This window comes from Podarcis gaigeae, assembly GCF_964106915.1.
Source record: "Podarcis gaigeae genome assembly, chromosome: 8".
NCBI lineage: Eukaryota > Metazoa > Chordata > Lepidosauria > Squamata > Lacertidae > Podarcis > Podarcis gaigeae.
In genome coordinates this window covers 27,281,854-27,301,658 of record NC_139684.1, presented here as the reverse complement: position 1 = coordinate 27,301,658, position 19,805 = coordinate 27,281,854, and the positions used below count along the sequence as shown (strand labels likewise).

General features: G+C 48.4%; 1 protein-coding gene across 10 annotated transcripts in view; it reads left to right on the top strand.

Moving 5' to 3' along the window:
• KCNAB2 (potassium voltage-gated channel subfamily A regulatory beta subunit 2) overlaps positions 1-19,805 on the top strand; it is a 384,406-nt gene that overhangs the window by 90,919 nt on the left and 273,682 nt on the right. For 9 of the 10 annotated variants that reach the window (XM_083752736.1, XM_083752734.1, XM_083752735.1 and 6 more), the window contains 6 exons: positions 2,282-2,367; positions 3,411-3,531; positions 5,974-6,068; positions 6,615-6,735; positions 7,586-7,674; positions 8,891-10,749. In XM_083752736.1, the coding sequence (XP_083608862.1) occupies positions 2,282-2,367; positions 3,411-3,531; positions 5,974-6,068; positions 6,615-6,735; positions 7,586-7,674; positions 8,891-8,980 (602 nt within the window). In that variant the 3' untranslated portion in view covers positions 8,981-10,749. Of the gene's footprint in view, positions 1-2,281; positions 2,368-3,410; positions 3,532-5,973; positions 6,069-6,614; positions 6,736-7,585; positions 7,675-8,890; positions 10,750-19,805 lie in introns of those variants that run through there. The other variant, XR_014567429.1, reaches the window with a different exon arrangement.

Below are 19,805 nucleotides of genomic sequence, written 5' to 3'. Positions count from 1 at the left end.
CTCAGTTACACTCAGAGTAGACCCATTGAAACTGACAGACTGAAGTTAGCTTTACCCTGTAATCTGAGTAGGGCTGACCTTGAAGGAGAAGGCTATGTCAATAACTGGAGGCAGCAATGCTTCTGAATATCAGTTGCTGGAAATAGAAGGAGGGGAGAGGGCTCTTGTACTAAGGTCCTACTAGCGTGCATCCCATAGACATCTCCTTGGCCCCTGCGAGAGCAGGTTGCTGCACTAGATAAAACCTTGATTTTCTTCCAACCCTGAGAACTGGGAGCAGCTTTAGAGACATCTCAAAAGGGGTCTCCTTTTAGTTTGGTGCATGGGATGTGATTGGTTCGTTTTTGCTCTCAAATTCCTACTCTGCTTTTTGGCATGCAACTGTTTTGCCGTTGTTGGTTGCTGTTGGTTTATTATTATTCTTATTATTTTGCTTTGGCTGGAAGGATTTTTGAGGACTCTTGCCATGCATGCTTCAGAACGCGCCCCCCCCCCCCCGTGGCGGCGGGACAGCTGAAAGAATGTCCAAAACCCAAAAGTCCCAGGGTCCCTGAAGCACCCCATGGCTCTGCAAAGGCAAATTGATTTCAGCATGAAGTTTCACAGCTACTTGCTCAGACGCTTTCAAGCATATCTTTCTGACCTGAAGGGCTGGAAACTTGACCTGTTGGTGTTGTTGTTTAATTAAGGATGCTAAATACTATATCCAGTCCCAGCTTCTGTATTCGAGGGCAACCCTTCCTTCAGCCTAGCTTTTAAACAGAAACACCCTTGTCCTATGCCGCCTTCTCCTCTGTCCCACAATAGCTCCTAGTTTTATGAATGAACCAGCTCCTAGTTTTATGAATGAACCAGCTCCTAGTTTTATGAATGACCTCTTCGGTACCTAGGCATCCAGAAGAAGCAATGCTTTTCTGCCAGACGAGTGGACAGGCCTTGTGGAAATATTCAAAGGAAGAGAGAAGATCTAAGGGAATGGATTTTTCTTTGTTGTGAAGGGAGAGGGGTGGGGCTGTTAGCTTAGGCTTGGGGGCACAGAGAGAAGTGTGGGGTGTGTGCCAGATGCTGCCCATTGGCATATAAAATTCTGATCACATAAAATAATAATCTTAGTAGCCACCTTGATGCACAGCCTGGGAGGTTCCTATTCAAGTAAGCAGAAGGCAAACCTCCAATGGTGCTTCAAGAAACTTGTCTGTCTTTTGGTTCACATATTGTTCCAGTAAGCGTGAACTGGATTGAACTTCTCCCCGCATCCTTAACCAGAGCCCTGCTGGATGAAATCGTTGTCCCCATATAATGCACACACCAGCCAGAAGCCTCCAAAAGGTGTCCCCTTCCTTGTTCCTGGCTGTTCTTAGCAAAACAGTGATGCGCTACATGGACCTTGGCAAATCTAATGACACAAGAGCTCAAAGGCAGGAGCCTCCCTGTTCAGAGTCAGCAGTCCCAGCCCTTTCACAAGGCAGAATGAGGCAGCTGCCTTAGGCGGCAAATTGTGAGAGACAAAAGGTGACTAGGGCCCTGCAGCTCCTAAACTAGCCTGCTGCCCTAGGCTGTGGAGGAGGACTCTGTCCCGCCACCAGTTCTGAAGTAAAATCCAGCTACCAGTCTAGTCAGGTTTTGCACATAGAATGGGGAACAAATCCCTCTTGACCTTCGCCTCAGGAGGCAAAATGGCTTGGGTGGCTCCTGAGAGTCAGGAGGACCTGGTCCTGGTTGGGGAGGATGGTCAGAAATGTCCCTGCTGATCATCCTGTGCTTAGCGACTTCTCTAGGCCACCGTGGGTCCTTTGAAACAACCCTTTGGGTTGACCCGCTCTAGAAGGCTCTTTTCCATAAGCTGCCCTTCTGTGCTGTCCCTTCATACCCCACCCCACCCATCTGGTCACCGACGGCTTCATCCTCCCACCTTTTGTCTGTTTCCATTTCATTTCGCAAACTCGTTGCCTTTCCACCGGTTTTTGGATGGGATCTCCCGGCGCACCATCAGTGTGAGGCAGTTCCCTGGAGATACAGTCTGGTTTTCCATAGGGAGTTGCTGTTCTCAGCTCCTCCCTCCCTCTCCCCATCCTCCCATCCTCCCCATTTTTGAGGCCAATAATTTACACTGCTTGCAAGATGTCTGAGTAGTCAAAGCCTCCCCACCCTGGTCCTTCCTTTTCTTTTCTCCTTTTTTTTTGGTGTCGTGGCCTTAATTCGACAGGGCAGGCCGGCTCATCGCCTTGGGTTTAACGCCTCTCTCGTTCCTTCTCTCTTTCTTCCTTTCTCGTTTTTCCAGAGACGGTGCGAGCTATGACCCACGTCATCAACCAAGGGATGGCCATGTACTGGGGGACGTCGCGGTGGAGCTCCATGGAGATTATGGTATTGTGGATGAAGAAAGGGGGGGGGTTAAAAAGGGTGGCAGAAAGAGAGAGAGAGAGAAGGGGAAGCTGAGAGAAAGAGTGGGCGGCTGATAGAAAAGATGCCAGGCAGATGTGTAAAACTGGGACCCACCTGCTTTCAACCTTTGCCTAAAATGACCCTAGGAGGATAGATGGATGAATTGCCAGGAATGGAGATAAAAGCTGCAGGCTCAGCTCCGGGAAACAAGGTGGAAAAGACATTCCTTGAACCAGAGACGCAGTCTGAGAAGCAGAATGGAATGGCTGAGTTGCCCAATGGGTGTGCAAAGGCTGGAAGGAACAGAGCTCCCAAATACTGGAGCTTTGATGTGGGGGGGGGGGGGAGAGAGAAACAGGAGTGGAGGTGCAGCTAAGACCTTCACCTCAAAAGTATGTAGGGTGGCATGACTAGGCAATGGGATTGCAACAGGGGAAAGGCCCTATTCTGATGGGGGGGGTCAAACACCCCAAAAGGCCTAGGGGCCAAGATGGGTAGGAGCTCTCTGTACTTACTCAGTGGTGAGGGGGAAAGCGCTCTGTGCATCCTCTGGGGTCCTCTGGCCTTTTTCTTTTGCATGCACTGGGATCTGAACCCTAGCTTTCCTCAATCTCTGGAGTGGCATTCTTTGATTTCCCTGCCAAGCCGTGGACCTGGGGAGGAGGTCCAGGTGTCCAGTATGCTACACACCATGGCGCAAAGGAGCAGGCAGAGCCAGTGTGGTGCAGTGGTTAAGAGTGGTGGTCTCGTAATCTGGTGCACCAGGTTCGCTTCCCCACTCCTCCACATGCAGCTGCTGGGTGACCTTGGGCTAGTCATACTTCTCTGAAGTCTCTCAGCCCCACTCACCTCACAGAGGGGTTTTTGTGGGGGAGGAAGGGAAAGGAGAATCTTAGTCGCTTTGAGACTCCTTAAGGTAGTTATAAAGCAGGATATCAAATCCAAACTCTTCTTCTTCTCTTCTTCTGCCTCACCCCGTTCCTGACTGCTTTGGGGTGTTGTTGCTTCCCCGCTCCCCTCTATAGGAAGCGTATTCAGTGGCTCGCCAGTTCAACCTCATCCCGCCCATCTGTGAGCAAGCAGAGTACCACATGTTCCAGAGAGAGAAAGTGGAAGTGCAGCTTCCAGAGCTATTCCACAAGATCGGTAAGCGTGTGCAGAAGCTGCCTCTTGGATGCCAGCAAGGCTGAATAAACGCGGCAGAGGTGATGCTGCCCTGCTGAGAGAAAGGGGTGCCATGCTCTTAGCTTGGGTGAGGCTGCTTGCTTTAGTACAGCTGACAAGAGGCAGAAGGGGTCAGCAAGTACAGATTCCCAGGGCCCAGCGGTCCAGAATGGGGGCTCAGAGTGACTGTCTCTCAGCCTAACCTACCTTGCAAGGTTGTTGTTGTGGGATTAATTGAGGAGAAGGGGGGAAACACGTAAGCCACCTTGAGCTCCATGGAGGACAAAGTTTGGGATGCAATAAATAAATAACAGAACTTGAGCAAGGGGTGAGGATGGAACAGTTTAGCATCCTTCCCCGCCCCAATACCAGTAGCCCAGGGCCTGATTCAGCACACACTCCACAGGGGCTTTAAAGTTTATCCTAAACATCCAGGCCATGTGACTGGAGATCTCCTGCACATCTCCCATCCGGTTTGGTCCTTAAATCCCACCCTGCCCAAGGCTCAAGGAAGCAACAGGATGGAAAGCCCAGCATCCTGGCCCGTCCCCCGTGATCTGCTTCCCACAGGACCCCAAAAAGCAGTTATTTGGGGAAACTGTTTTGCTTAACCTTTTTTGTCCTGCTGGCTCAAAACTGCAGCTTGGGATTAAGAGGCTTTCAGCATATTAATTATCATTAATAAAAATGTCAGAGAGGGGTCAGGAGCAGCAGCCTTTCCTCTGAATGTTTAATCCTGTCCCAATGAGCCAGCTTTGACCTCGCCATCCTAGCCTCTCTGAACTGGCTCTGCAGGGGCTGGAGGTCCCTGGACTGATGGTAAAAAAGGGCTGATCAGTGCCTGGCTGTACAGACCCCCTTGTATTCCCATCAGTGGGAGAAAGGCGAGATAGGAATGTAATAAAATAAAATGCGTTTTAAAGAAACACACAAAGGGGGGAAAGATGGAATTAAGTCACACAGTCACGCACACACGCACACCACTGGTCCTAGGGGATTAGTCAGATTCAAGGATGATGGTGATGATTATGCCACCAATCTGACTGGGTTGTCCTGGCTATTAAAGGGATTTTATATTCTACCTCCTTAAATGGTTCAGGACTGCAATACTTCAAGGGCTGACTCTCCCCATATGAACCAACCCAGACCCTGAGATCATCCTCTGAGGCCCCTGTTTGTGTGCTGCCTCTGCATGAGGTCCAAAGGGTGGCAACACAGTAACAGGCCTTTTCTGCAGTGGCTCCTCGTTTGTGGACTGATCTCTCCAGGGAGGTTTGTCTGGCACCTTCATTATACATCTTTAGGCACCAGGCTAAATCTTTCTTCTATAGCCAGACTTTTGATCTTTAATTAACTGTGGCCTTTTAGAAATGAATGGGATGTTTTTAATAGATTGCTTTTTTCCATTTCATTTCACTTTTAATTTGTATACCGTCTTTCTATATTACTATACTCAAGGTGGTTTACAAGCTGAAGAAACAAAATAGACAGCAAAGGTCACACACATACCGTATTTTTCGCCCCATAGGGCGCACCTAGGTTTTTTTTGGGGGGGGATAAAGCCCAAGCTTCCCCCGACCCCAACCCCCAGAACAGGCTGCTATCCGCAAGCCTAGGGAGCCGTGCGGGCTTCCCAGGCTTGTGGATATCTGCCCGAAGCCCGGGGTGCGCTGCTTCAGCACACCCCGGGCTTTGGGCAGCAGGCTGCTATCCGCAAGCCTAGGGAGCCGTGCGGGAACTCCCGCGGGCTCCCCAGGCTTGCGGATAGCTTCCTGAAGCCTGGAGAGCGAGAGGGGACGGTGCGCACCGACCCCTCTTTCTCTCCAGGCTTCAGCGAAAGCCTGTATTCGCCCCATGGGACGCACACACATTTCCCCTTCATTTTTGGAGGGGGAAAAGTGCGTCCTATGGGGTGGAAAATACGGTAATAACCATCTCATCCAATACAAAGCAACCACGATAATGTTAAAATAAACAACTGATATCAAATAAAGCAATATTCAACAATACATTAAATTATCATAGTAAACAGTAAAACTAAATATCAGCAAATAATAATTACCAATCACAATTGCTGATAATAATTACCAATTACAATAACTGCTAAAAACTATAATCAATAAAAGTTTACGGCAAGTCACAATGCATAAAATACCACCAAAAAAACCAAGTAAAAGGAGAAGGAAGGACACACAACTCATAACTTATAAATAAATAAATACCTTCTTTTACTTCTTGGTTTCAGTGTAACTGGGGAGGGGGGTTGTCTATCTGGTTGGTTGTAAGTCACTTTGGGCTGCCCTGGGACTAATGAATTCCGTGAATAACCATAAGATCACCTCTCCATCTTCCCTTCTCCAGGCTAAACATGTTACGCATTTGCTCTCCACCCTCCAACTTGCCTTTTCCTCTTTCTCCCCTTAGGTGTGGGCGCCATGACGTGGTCCCCTTTAGCATGTGGAATCGTTTCGGGGAAATACGACGGGGGGATCCCTCCCTACTCACGAGCATCGCTAAAAGTGAGCAGTGGCATTTGAACGCTGTGACCAGCAGAAGGGAAATACTGTCGCACGTGCCCCTGTCTCTGAGTGGCAAGAGACTTCGGGGAGCCCCAGGACTTACCAGGGGTTCCATTCCCTTGGAATGAAGGTCAATGGGGCCTGGGGTGTCTCTAGGATATATGGCTTTATCGTTACATATAATAAATGCATGGAAATGTCCTGAGCAGAGGATGGAGGGGCTTGGAGCATCAATAGCCCAACAGATCCGGCTTCCCCGGAGGAGGGCGGTTGTGCTTAAATCCTGCTTACGGGTTTCCCACAGGCATCTGGTTGGCCACTGTGGGAACAGGATAGTGGACTAGATGGGCCATTGGCCTGATCCATCAGGCTCTACTTGTGTTCTTAAATGGCAGTTCATAACTGGCTGGCCGAAGCCATTGCCTTAACAAATGAACTGATCTGGCTGGTTTAGCAGCTTAGTCCCACTAGATTCTATACCTCACATACCTTTTGTTTCTCTTTGCTTCTGCCTGCCACTGGTCTCTTTCCTCTCCCCAACTGCAGGGCTACCAGTGGCTGAAAGACAAGATATTGAGTGAGGAAGGGAGGCGGCAGCAAGCCAAGCTGAAGGAACTGCAGGCCATCGCTGAGCGGCTGGGCTGCACTCTGCCCCAACTTGCCATTGGTAAGTGGGAAACGCTTGCCTCCATCCCGACCCTTTCCTGGAGGCAGTGACTGCCTCTGCAGAATGGGAGAGCAGCCTGGCTGGGTAGCGGATCCATCTAGATCCTTCGTGGGCTGGACCGTTGCAGTGCGACACCAAAAATCTCATCTGCGCCTGTCCGCGGCTCCAGAAATTGCTTCTGCACATGCCCAGACACTGGAAATTGTGCCTGCGCAGAAGTGATTTTCAGTGTCTGGGCATGCACAGAAGCAATTTCCGGAGTCGTGGAAGAGACTCCCCACTCCGTGCGGCGGCAGTTTAGTGAAACGCACGGGGACTCGCCCAGTGGGCGGCTTGGTTCGGGGGCGGCTCGGGGTCCAGTTAAATGGCCTCTGTGGGCTGCTTCTGGCCCATGGGCCACAGGTTGGGGACCCCTGATCTAGACCCAGCCTTCTGTTTCCAACAGGGGACAGACAGAAACTCACGAGCAAGGCATGAGGGCAATGAGTCCCCTCCATTGTTTTCTCTACACAGAGACAGAGAGAAACTGGTACTCAGAATCTCCATTTAGCTTTCACAGCTTCTGCAGATTTATATTATTCTTTTTTCCAAAGATTTCTTAAGCTAGTAGCCTTCACCTTAACTGTAGGCAGCAAATTTCACATGGTAGATGCATCTTGTGAAGAAATATATGTGCCCACATCTGTCCAGAGCTTGAGAGCAAAAGTGACTTTTTGACACTGTTCAGAGTTTCTTGAACTAAGCACTTGACTCTCCCCCAAAGAGACTCTGGCCCCACACAATCCCCCAGGTGGCCTTGGCAGTGTCTCCATTACATTCCCCTAATGCTCTTCTTCTCCCCCACCTCCAGCATGGTGTTTGCGGAACGAAGGGGTCAGCTCTGTCTTGCTGGGGGCTTCCAATGCAGACCAGTTAATGGAGAATATTGGAGCAATACAGGTGAGCACCCCACCCATCACCCACCTTCAGGCCCTGGCAAACCGATCTTTGGTTTGTTTTTTTCTTGCATGGAATGCTCTGGACATAGAACCATAGAACTGCAGGGCTGGAAGGGGCCTCTAGTCTAAGCCACTGCAATACTGGAATTCCACCTGAGGGATCCCTGGCAGATGACCATCCAGCCTTAGGCTATTGAAAACTATTTGATTACTGATTGTTGGCATGGGAGAGAAGGGATTGAGAAGGAAGGGACGATATTTGGGGGTTCATATCTTGGCATCAGACTCTCTGCTTTTAATTTTGCAAAAAATGATATTTACATTGAAAGGAGACAGTGAATTGAGCAGATGCTTCTGCAGCTCCGCTTTCTTAGACCATGCCAGACTGGCTGCCTTGAATGGGGTCTCTCTTGAGGACAGAATCACTCTATCACCCTCAGGGGGAGGCTACTGTAGCAAAAGATTGGTTTTTTTTAGGGGTGCTTCTTAACTCACCCCTGACATGCAACACCTAGAGGTTCACCCACCAAAGGCAACGCAACCCTTGCTTTGCAGTGGTTCTCAACCTGCAGGTCCCCAGATGATGTTGAACTACAATTCCCATCACCCCTAGCTATGGATGATGGGCCAGAGCAAGGCCAGAGCTCAGGGATGATGGGAGTTGTAGTCCAACAACATCTGGGGACCCACAAGTTGAGAACCGCTGCTTTAGGGTATTGCGCCATTCAGTATGTCAGATCATGCATTTGTCTTCTTAGCCAAACCTACTTCTCAGTGTTGTTGTGATGATACAATATGGGTGTGGGATGATCGGCACGTAGCACCACGAGTTCTCTGGAGGCAACACAGATCACTCCATCGACTCTGGTGTGAGGTATGCCAGCTCCATCAGGCAGCTCCTGCTCCTTAACTGTGCCAGCTGGTCATTTTAGGAACTGTTAAGAAATTGGTTCCTGAGTTTTGCTTTTTCCTCTTCCCTCCCAGTCCCATTTCCCTTGTGTGTTGTGTATTGTTGTTGTCGTTATTATTTATTGTAAGCCTGCAGGTAAGGACTGCCTCATTTTGATTGTATGTAAGCGGCCCCAGGAGCCTTTTTGGCTGAAGAGCTGGGTACAAATGCTCCAAAGAAAGAAAGAAAATAAGCACAGGCTTGATAGCACCATAACCAAAATCTAACTTATGACCTCTCCCTCTTACTTGTCGTTTCCACCCGGCAGGTTCTTCCAAAACTCTCCTCTTCTCTTATCCATGAGATCGACAGCATCTTGGGCAATAAACCCTACAGCAAAAAGGACTACCGGTCCTAATCGGGAATCCTGTTCCCGCCTGGGACTTTCTACTCCTTGAATTCCTCTGCCTCTCCCGTTCGCTTGCTTAAAGCTATATCGAAGCCAAGTCAAGAAATAACGGTTCGCAACCCAAGACAACAGCGCAGCGTCTGAACCGAAGGCGTCCTAGAGAAAACCGTATTCAAACGTCGCCAGACTGCATAGGCTTCTTAAACTTTTATTTTCATTTCGAATGCAAGAAAATGCTGCAGGTTTGGGAAAGGGGCGAGTGAGGTTGGTTTCACATCCATGCTTCCTTTTTTGAAGGAGAAAACAACTTTTGAGTTTTCTTCTCTCCCTCCTCTCTCTCTACCTTGCAGTCGTTTTTTCTCTCTCTCTTTCTCCCAACCACCGCACAGAGAGAATATCACAGCGCTCAGCTCATCTTGGTTTGAGCTGGGACCTTCTTCTTCTTCTTTTAAATGGGCAGAGTTAAGGTTATGCTTCGATCCACCATTCATACTCTCTGTAAGTCCAACTAGAGGAGCTTTGAGGAATGTGCCTTGGCCAGCCTCCTGGAAGTGTCAGAAGCTGCTTTTTGGGAGCCACTATAGGCATCCTCCCCGCTGCCAACCATTCCCTCTTTCCCTGTTTTGACTTTTGGGGGAATGTGACGGATTCAGAGCGAATTGGCTGAGCAGAAAGTGCCCAGTTCTGCAAGGTCCCACAGGCCACGTTTTGCAAAAAGTGGTTCATTCTTTCTATCACTTGGCCTCAGACCTGGGGGGGGGGGGCAGGCAGGGGGGCAGAGAGGAGAGATCAGGGGGATGGGATGTTCACAGGCTGAAACTGACCCATCTCTTCCCCAGGTGGGGTCAAGAAGAAAGGCTTGGCCATGGAGAAATGGAAGGCCTAGACTAGAAACCCAGCACCTCCTGGTTGGAAAGATGTCCTGTATCTCACTCAGGCCCTCTTCTGACCCCAGTAGGTCCGCTTAGTACCTGCTCAACCTCCCATGTCCTCCCTCAGATACTCCCCACCCTCACAAAAAAAGTCCCTCACTTTCTACAGCTTGAGGTGCTGCCTTGATGTCTTTCACAGCCTTGTTGCTCTGGGCAGGCAGAGAATGGTTCCCAGAGGAATCGAGAACCTGCACTCCCCCCCCCCCCAGGTTGATATGCACTTGTCCCTCCCGCCCACATTGTAGGATAAGCTTAGGCTCCCATCCATCGATTCCCACAGCAGAATAGCCCCTTTCAAGTGGGGAGCCATGTGGGCAGATGTGACAGCATGAGGGTCCCCCACAAAGGGGCCACCACACCCCTGACCCCGCCATCTCTGTGGCCATGCCGTCCGAAAGAGCCCAGAGCCCCTCTTAGAGGAGAATTTTTCTTGTCCCGTTGTGGTCAGTGCAAAGATTGTGCCTTAGTGGCTATGAGATGAGCTTGCCTTCTAGGATGGCCGCACACAAAATCAGCTCCTGAATTCCAAAGTGTTGCATCTGATGCTGTATGTTCATTTTCTCTATCTACCTTCCCCCTTTGTACCAACCCCAAATGTAATAAGTTGAAGGCTACAGGGGTACCTTTACCTTTACTTGTTTATCAATTGATACTGCAGCCCTACAGCAGGTGTAACAGGGCGGCAAATGGAGCAGAGCCAATGCCTTCCAGGTCTTTTTGGACTCCGATTCTCACCAGCCCCTGCCCAGACAGCTGTTAGAAGTTGTGAAATATTTGGCAGGCCCCAGTGACTTGAGGAAGGATGCAGTTGGGCATCCTTCATCTAATTCCCGCCCCCCAAAGTGTATATACCATATTTTTCGCTCTATAAGACGTACCAGACCACAAGACGCACCTAGTTTTTGGAGGAGGAAAACAAGAAAAAAAATATTCTGAATCTCAGAAGCCAGAACAGCAAGAGGGATCGCTACGCAGTGAAAGCAGCAACCCCTCTTGCTGTTCTGGCTTCTGGGATAGCTGCACAGCCTGCATTCGCTCCATAAGACACACACACATTTCCCCTTACTTTTTAGGAGGGAAAAAGTGAGTCTTATAGAGCAAAAAATACGGTACTTGATTGTAAAAAAGAAAGAAGAAGACCTCTAAGTGGTTTGCAAAAAAAGAATGAAACTATAATATTATCAGCAAGCACAATTACAGTCAGCTATTTAAAACGTTCAAAATAATAATAATTAAAATCAACGATAAGCTGGGAACCAGATTATAAACAAACTTCAGTAAATCTGGGCAAGCTTGTCTTAAACAACAGTGTTTTTAGCAGGATCTGAAAAAGAGTTCAGTGAAGGTGCCTGACGGGTGTCAATAGGCAGGGAGTTCCACAGTGTAGGTGCTGCCACACTAAAATATACCAATTTCTTACCATTGTGGAACAGGCATTACGTGGTGCCCCTGACTGTTCCAAATACCAAAGCAGTCAAGTGGGCATATATGGCATCAGGCAATTTTGCAGAAAAACTGGTTTGGCATCCTGAACGTTTCCAGCATTTCAGCGGGCTTCTTTCACGGCCTATGACTTCGAAGCAAAGATTTGTTTATTTTTTAAATAATGCCTAAAAATTAATGTGAGGTGGCTAGAGAATTCCTAGAGCCTTCCTTTACAAAACTGCAGCCAAGGGTTCCTTCCGCCCCACCCCACCCCCAGGAAATGAAGGCACCATTGTTCCTCCAGTTTTGCCTGTGGTCAAACAGGTTTGGTAGGCTTTTGCCGTGTTAGCAACCTGCCAGACCTCTTTGGCCAGACGTAACAGCAGGATGAAAGAAGTGCATGTGTGTTGCAAAGTGGGTGGTCTGTGCACCTGAGTGTACACAGAGACACCATAGGAAATGGTACATCTCTCCAACTGCTTTTAGCTTTTTAAAAACTATTGCCTGCATCCAGACTCTTCCTGTTATGGGGGAGGGAGCAATGAAACTTATTCTCAGCTGGGAATGTAGCAAACAGTAGTCCAACGCCCTGAAAAGGAACAAAAATGGATGGATGCCCAGAGTTTTGCCAGGAAAGCAGCCAGTTCATTGAAAAACAGCTTTGCAATAAGGCTTTTCAACAATATGCATGCCAGACTGTCCTGGTGACAAAAGCAGCTATGCATTTATGACTCTTTTCCTGGCAAAAAGAATGAAATTGCATTCATGCCCTGATTTGCTTTGTTGTTGTTTTTGTTTGCTTTTATGTGGACACACGACTTTGGTTTCCTCTGGCTGTCGGGCAGCAGCCACAAATGCAACTGCGTCCACCTCGCTATTGCTGCATTTGCAACCAACTCCAGAAGCACAATGAATTTGGGTTCCCACAGTTTGGGGCCTCTTCCCCACCCCCAATGGAGAAACTTCCTGGATTGCTCCCAGAGCAAGCCCTACGCAGAGCAGATCCATTGGGATTAATGGCGATGACCAACTCAGGTCCATTAATTTCAATGGGCCAAGTCTGAATGAGGCTTAGGCTGCTTTCCCGACATCTCCCTAACTGCGAATCTCCATAGGGTACTCAGGGAGCTCACTTTGGTGCAGCTAATGCAGCAGTTTGACTTTGCTTCATCCGCGGAGACGCACACCATTGGCTCTCGAGACAGACAAACACCAACAATTAGAGCTTGCCACACAACGTACAAGCCACTTCCAGATACGGGGCAGGATATAGCCCAAGTTTAAATTCTGTGTTGCTGCATTTGCTCCCAGGAAAGAAAAAAAATCCGTTTGCACATAACATGAAAATGAGCACTTAAACTTGCACCATTCCTCGCTACGTATTTCCCAAAGTGGTTTTTGTGTTGTGTGCGAGCTCAAAGGTAATTCACAGTTCGGGAAAGGTCAGTGAAACGGAATAAAGTTGCTGTGTACAAATGCAGCTTTAGTTGGATACAACCCCCTGAGCTAGATGGGAATGTCTTCAAGCAGTTTCAGAGATTAATGCAAAAAGGCAGGCAGCCTGCTCCAGGATTCCCAGGGTCATAGAATTGGAAAGGGACCCCCAAGGTTCATCTAGACCATCTTCCTGCAATGCAGGAATCACAGCTGAAACCTCCATCAAAGGAGAGTCCACCACCTTCCGAGGGAGTCGGTTCCACAGCCAAACAACCCTCACTGTCAGAAAGTTCTTCCTAATGTTGTACTACCCTTTTTTCTGTCCTTTTCCCTGATTTATCAAGCCCTCCCCTGCTGCCTCCTATATCGTGCAGGGACCTGCTCATGGCTGCTTTTTGCAATGGCACACCAGGGGTGAGCTTGCAAAAGGGTTCTTATCTCACACACACCCCTCCTTGTTTTTTTTTTAACTCATGGAGGACAACTGCAGTGCAGCGTTCAGCTGCCTGCACAAGAGGGATCCAGAACTGAGCAGCCTGACGCAGGAACTGGCGGCTCCTGGTTCAGAACTGCTGCGGCGTTCCAGACCAGTTCTAAGTACGAAAGCGGGTTCCTTTTTTTCTTTCCTTTTTTTTTTGGCTAGTCGGTGGGTAGTGTAAATATGATGCATTTTAAGACTGAGCCGCGAAAGGCTTGTGTTATTTTTTTACTAACGTCTGTCCCCGTGGATGAGAAGTATTTTTGTATGTCTGTCCACCCCCCTCGCTTACCAAATCGTTTCCAGTGGGAAGCCTTTGTCAAACGCATTTCCTATCCTCTCTTGTTATAAACTTTTGCTCTCCCCTACTCCCACAAAGCAACATTTGGTTCTTTATCTGGACTTGATGTCGTCTGTACGGGTGGAGAGGAAGTCGAGTTCAGTTTACATTATAATCCAGAATTACCCAATCTGCATTGAAATGCAACAGTTCAGCCCTCTGCTGCAAACGTAACAGAAGGATGTGGTCAAACCTGGAGCCAGGAAGAAAGAACGGGACTGCCAGTGGGAGAATCACATTTTTAAATGAAGTCCCTGCAATGAGAAAAGTGGCTCATGTGACAAGTTCTCTACATGCAGGGAGGATTCAGAATTATGATTTTTGCCCTCTCCGATCTGAGGGAGTGCTTTCTATCCTGCAGCCTTGTGTGGACAGGATGGGTTTCAGTCATATTAGTTGGGCTAGTTGCAAAATCCTTTTCAGCACCGGTCGCATCGGAGGCTGAATTGCTGTTTCAGGAGGCAGCAAGCTTTGCAAAGTTGAGCTGCCGAAACACAGCTGTGGCCTCCATCACTGGATCACCAACTTTTATCATTGATTCATTGATTTTTTTCTTTATATTTGCTTTATTTTAGGTCCCCTGTCCAGGAATCTTGCCCCCTCAAAGCAAAGTTGAGCCACTTAGAGCTTTGTGGCCTCCAGCAGATTTAAGCACAGAACTAACTCCCCCAGTGGGGCTTACAATGTGCTGCCCTTTTGTGGGAGGAATGTAAAAACCTATTTGAGCAAGGGCAGAAGGCAGAGACACATGTCCAGAAGGAGAGGAACCTCGGGCCCCCTTTCAAATGGCCTCAACTCTTATGGTGGGGGTGTTGATGGGGGAGAACACTACCATTTGACTTCAGCCTCAAGAGGTTCCCCCAACCCCCTACATTTAAAGCCATCAGCAGCTGTTCTGCCAATACATAGACAAAGAAGGGGGTGGTGGATTCCAGCATCTTAGAACTTTCCCACTTGCAATCAACGGGACAAGTTAAGGCATGACTTACCTCCCATTGATTTCAGTGAGAACCAAGCTCAGTTAAGTCTGGATCCAACCATAGGATCACGCACACCCCACTAAATGAAATAGGAATTCAGAACCATTCTGACCTCTTTGCACCCTCTGGGATTGGGCCCTTTCCCCTCTGCATGCCAGAGGACTGTGCATTTTCTCCTCCATGTCTGCCCCACTTTGAGACGTTTCACAGTGTCTAAGCCCCTCACTGAAGGCTTCCCCCTTCCCCCCAAAACCTTCCCTATCAGCCGTGTTTGCCGTGCTAATCAACTTCTTTCAGGGAGCCATAGAAATGCCACTGTAGCCAGGGGGGAGCAGGGGATCTGTAAATTTCCCCTGCTTCCCATTAACCTTCCAGTGTCTTTTTTTTTTTAATTTCAATTCCATGTATGTAAATAAAATTAAAAATACTCTCTCTTTTTTCTTTTTTTGCCTTTTTATATATGTCAAAACAAAAGTGATTGTTCTCTAGAAATGACATATATGACGACTGTGAGTCCTGAGCTAACCGCGTCTAGGCAAAAGGCTGCTAGCCCCCATCAATCATGCTTCCTGACAAAGATTTGGACTGATTAAAGAAAAAGCTTCTGTATTTATGGAATGAATAAATGAATAAATAAAAGCCAAGCCTTATTTTATCTGTTGTCGCCAGAGCTCTCTCTTTAACTCTTCTTCTCTGCGCCTTTGGTAGATGATGTACTATTCGTTTTATCGTCTGCGTTTCTACCCTACCATTTTTCTACGAGTTGCTCAAGGTGAGGTACGTGGTTCTGCGCATTTAACCCTCACAACAACCCTGTGTGATAGGTCAAGGTGAGAGGCAGTGACTGGGCCGAGGTCACCCCAGTGAGCTTCGTGGCTTAATGGGGATTCGAACCCTCCTCTCTACCAGGTCCCCGTCTGATGCTCTAACCATTACCCCACCACAAGCTCTCAGCTGAAGGACAGCTGAGAGCCAGCAGAGGAAGCCTGGCCCAGAAGCCAGGCTTATAGGGGCACTTTCAGGCTTTCTGAACTCACTCTTACAGAACTGGATCCTAACACCAAAGGAGCTCGCATCCCTGCCTCTGAATTTCAGTTTCTGGAAACTGCAGGAGCAGAGAGTGCTCTTGTGCTCTTGTGCTCGGGTCCTGCTTCAGGATTCCCCAATAGAGGCATCTGGTTGTCCACAGTGAGAACTTCATGCTGGACTAGCTAGGCCATTGGCCTGATTCACTAGGGCTCTTCTTATGTTCTTAAGATGCTAGGACAGCTTGCAAACTCACTTTCAGCCGTGTTTATCATAGCAACATCAACAAATATGGGCACTAATTAGAAGACCCATTAATTTATTTAAATGTACAAAAAAACCCCAGCAACCCTAAGGATCAGCTTGCTCATCATGATACCTGCCCCAGATAGCCCTTCCAACCATGTTATTTTGATGGGTGAAACATGAAAATATGACTCATATTCAAGGCTGTAATATTTGCATGCCCTTGCCTGTCTCAAAATGCCAGTCGAACAAGAGTGCTGCAAACTGCCCCTTAAAAGCCTGCGAGCCAACGCCAAAGCAAAGGACAGGCCAGAGAGAAAAGGCCTAATCCTGCCCCCAGGCTTTGGCACCATCCCTCTTGGATGGGCACTTTCTCTCCAGCCTTCTGTGTTTTGCCCAGCAAAGGGCATGGTGTCCTTTGCCCATTCGCAATATTGAGCGATGTGGATCTGCGACTTCTCTCTCAACCGCCCTGCCTAAGGTCAGCCTGTTGGGTTGTTGGGTCAACAGACTCCCAAGTATCCATTTTTAACCAGCTCATTAAACATTGCAGAGTGCTGACTCAAATGCAAAGGAAAGGATGTCAACTTGAATGGGTCGTGTCAGAGCAAGTCAGTGAAAATCCTGAAGCAGGGGGTCAGAATGGATCGACACAGTGGGAGCCAAAAACAAGGCATGCAGCAGAATTCAGGAGATGGGCAAGAGGATGGAGATCATGGGTGGAGATCATGTAGAGTTGGATAGGACTCCCCAAGGTCATCTAGCTCAAAAATCCCTGGCAGATGGCCACCCAACCTCTGTTGAAAACCCTTGAGTCCATCACCTTCTGGGGAAGTCCATTCCACTGTCCAGCTGCTTCTACTGTCAGAATGTTCTTCCTAATACTTAGTTAGAATCTCCTATCTTGCCATTTGAATCCATTGTTTTGGGTCCTACCCTCTGGAGCAGCAGATAGGTAGATCAAGGTTGGCCAATGCCAAACCACATACCGACCTGCTCTCACCTGATCCTATTTGCTTGCTTTGCACTGGTGGCTGGGGCCTCTAAAAGTCTTTGTCTTTGGTCCTTCTGTGCCCAATACATCAGAATAATCTTTGCAACTGCAAATTTTATTGCATCTTTAGAATAATGCTTTGACGTAGAAGGCTGGTAAAAGGTGGGGAGGTGAAGAGTGAAGTGTTGAACTAGAAATTTGGAGCAGAGGGCTCTTGGTGGAGGCAACAATGCAGTAGAGATGGAGGCAATAATGCGTCTGAATGCCAGTTTCTGAGATGTAGTAGTAGTAGTAGTAATTTATTATTTGTACCCCGCCTATCTGGCTGGGTTTCCCCAGCCACTCTGGGAGGCTTCCAACAAAGATTAAAAATACATCAAAATGTCACACATTAAAAACTTCCCTGAACAGGGCTGCCTTCAGATGTTTTCTAAATGTCAGGTAGTTGTTTATCTCTTTGACATCTGGTGGGAGGGCGTTCCAAAGGGCGGGTACCACTACTGAGAAGGCCCTCTGCCTGGCTCCCTGTAACTTGGCTTCTCACAGTGAGGGAACTGCCAGAAGGCCCTTGGCACTGGACCTTAGCGTCCGGGCAGAATGATGGGGGTGGAGCCGCTCCTTCAGGTATACTGGTATACTGGGCCGAGAACTGCAAGAGGAGAGAGGACTCTTCAGCTTAGGTCCTGCTTCTGGATTTCTCATAAGAGGCATCTGGTCAGCCACTGTAAGAACAGGAAGATGGGCCACTGCCCTGATCCAGCAGGCTCTTCTTACGCTCTCAATTGTAGGAGGCTTGGTTCAAATTCCTGCTCAGCTCTGAGTCTCATGGAGCCAGTCATTGCCTCTCAGTCCAACCCACCTCACAGGGTTGTTTTGCGAGGATTAAAAAATGGCGGGAGCGAACCATGTACACCACCTTGAGCTTCTTGGAGGAAAAGTGTGTTATAAACCATAATGCTAAATAAAAATACTAAGGAAGAAGCAGAATTGAAGCATAACTGCCAACAGGGACTCATGCAGTGAGGCCATGGGCAGCCTCATCGCTGCTTCTCTGTGCTGGGAGCGATTCATCTGGTCAAACTAGATGTGGTTGCACAACAAAAACAACTTATTCCAAGAGGGTTCGGAAGAGGCAGGCCGGGAAGAATGAGTGTGTTGCACTCTGGGCTCATCATTCAATGGATTCAAGTTTTGTTCTGGGACTAAAAGGGCACCTTTGAGAAAGAGATAGCTCAGTCGATAAGAGCTTGAGGCTCTTAATTTCAGGGTTGCGGGTGTGAGCCCCATGCCGGGCAAAAGATTCCTGCATTAGGAGAGGGGGTCAGGCTACCTTGTGGTCCCTTCCAACTCTATGATTCTACAAATGCTATGAATACCTGTGGCTCACCTGACAGGCCTATTCCAAGGGAAATTCTTGGTGCAACAAACACAGGGTGACTTGAAGCCAATTGAGGTTTCCCATTTCTGCTTTTGTGGTGGCCAGCAGAACCCTAGGCAGGAAACAACCTTTTCTAGTCCACAGCCCCCCCCCCCAAAAAAAAAATTCAGCTGCATGGAGGGGGCAGGGAAGTCAAGAGGAGCCTCCTTTGTGATTCCCACAGACCCTTCTTGAGCCAACTGAGATCCAGATCTCCAGGGTTATGGGGAAATGTCCAGCTCCTGACCTTTTGCTTCCTTTAAGGCCTTCAGACATGGATTTGTCTCTTCCAATCAGACATCTCCTTCCAAGCTCGCTGGGAAACCGGCTGCTTGCTGTCACTTAAGATTCCCAGGCAGATGAGGACTCCCTGCCTCTCCCTATATCTAGAGGACAACATTTGAAAAAGAAAGACAAATTTGGCAATGCAGAAACCAAGACCAGAAGGGTGCAATTTGACTGATGGGCCTCCCACAACAAGCACTGCCTGGGCTAGGAAGCAGCCCTGCCAGAAAACCCGTAAGGTGACCATGAGGGAGAGTTTCACATCAATTTTCCTTACTTAATTCTTAGCTCTGACACTGTATGATTGTTACTCTCTCATTTCTGCTCTGAACCACATGGCAGGAGTAGAAGGAAGGGAAGACACATGGATATTTTTCCTGGCCGAACCTCTAGCTCCCAAGATTGATTGATTGATTGATTGATTGATTGATTGATTGTATTTTCCTCCAAGTTGCTCAAGGTGGCATACATGGTCCTCCCCCTCATTGAACCCCCACAACAACCCTGTGAGGCAGGCAAGCTTGATAAGGCTGTGACTGGTCCCAGGGTCACACAGCATGCTTCCTGGATGAGTGGGGATTTTAACCCTCGTCTCCTGGGTCCCAGTCCAACACTCGAACCACAACACCACCTCTGGCTCCCTATGAGGAAAGAATGGCAAGTGAGACTAGGTCATATGAACTGTGTGTGTGTGTGTGTGTGTGTGTTGGATTCTTCCTTGCAATGCTCACTGATTTTATACTGGCACTGTTTATGAATGAGAATATTGTTTAGGCTGGGGAGCCACCTGGGAGCAGGCTCAAATGCTCCTTCAGCAACAGAAAACTCTGGACTGCCAGGTCCTAGTCCAATACCCTAACACAAGGTGGTGTGCATACTTTGAGATAGGTGGCACTATCTTTTCCGCATGGCGCTTGGCTGGCATCTCAGCCCAAATAGCTCCTGTACTTTCTGCATTGCCAGCATGGCATAGTCTGCAATGGGACTTCAGGAAGCAGAGGGCACAACTGTTTCCGCACAGACCAGGTGTCAGGTCCGTATGAATAAACAGAGTCGCAGCCACAACTCCATGTTCCAAGGCTTGGAAATTTAGCATTGTGGGACATGAATTCTTCTTTGGCTGGGACTTGGAATCTCAGCCTCCCCCTCCATCAGTAAGTGGGGTGGATAGAACAAGGTTTGGGGGAGAGAGAGTGCCTGGGATTGTGAGGGCAGGCTTAGACACTGTGAAAACTACAACGTTGGTTGTGTAAGGATACCCAGAGCTTACAGGG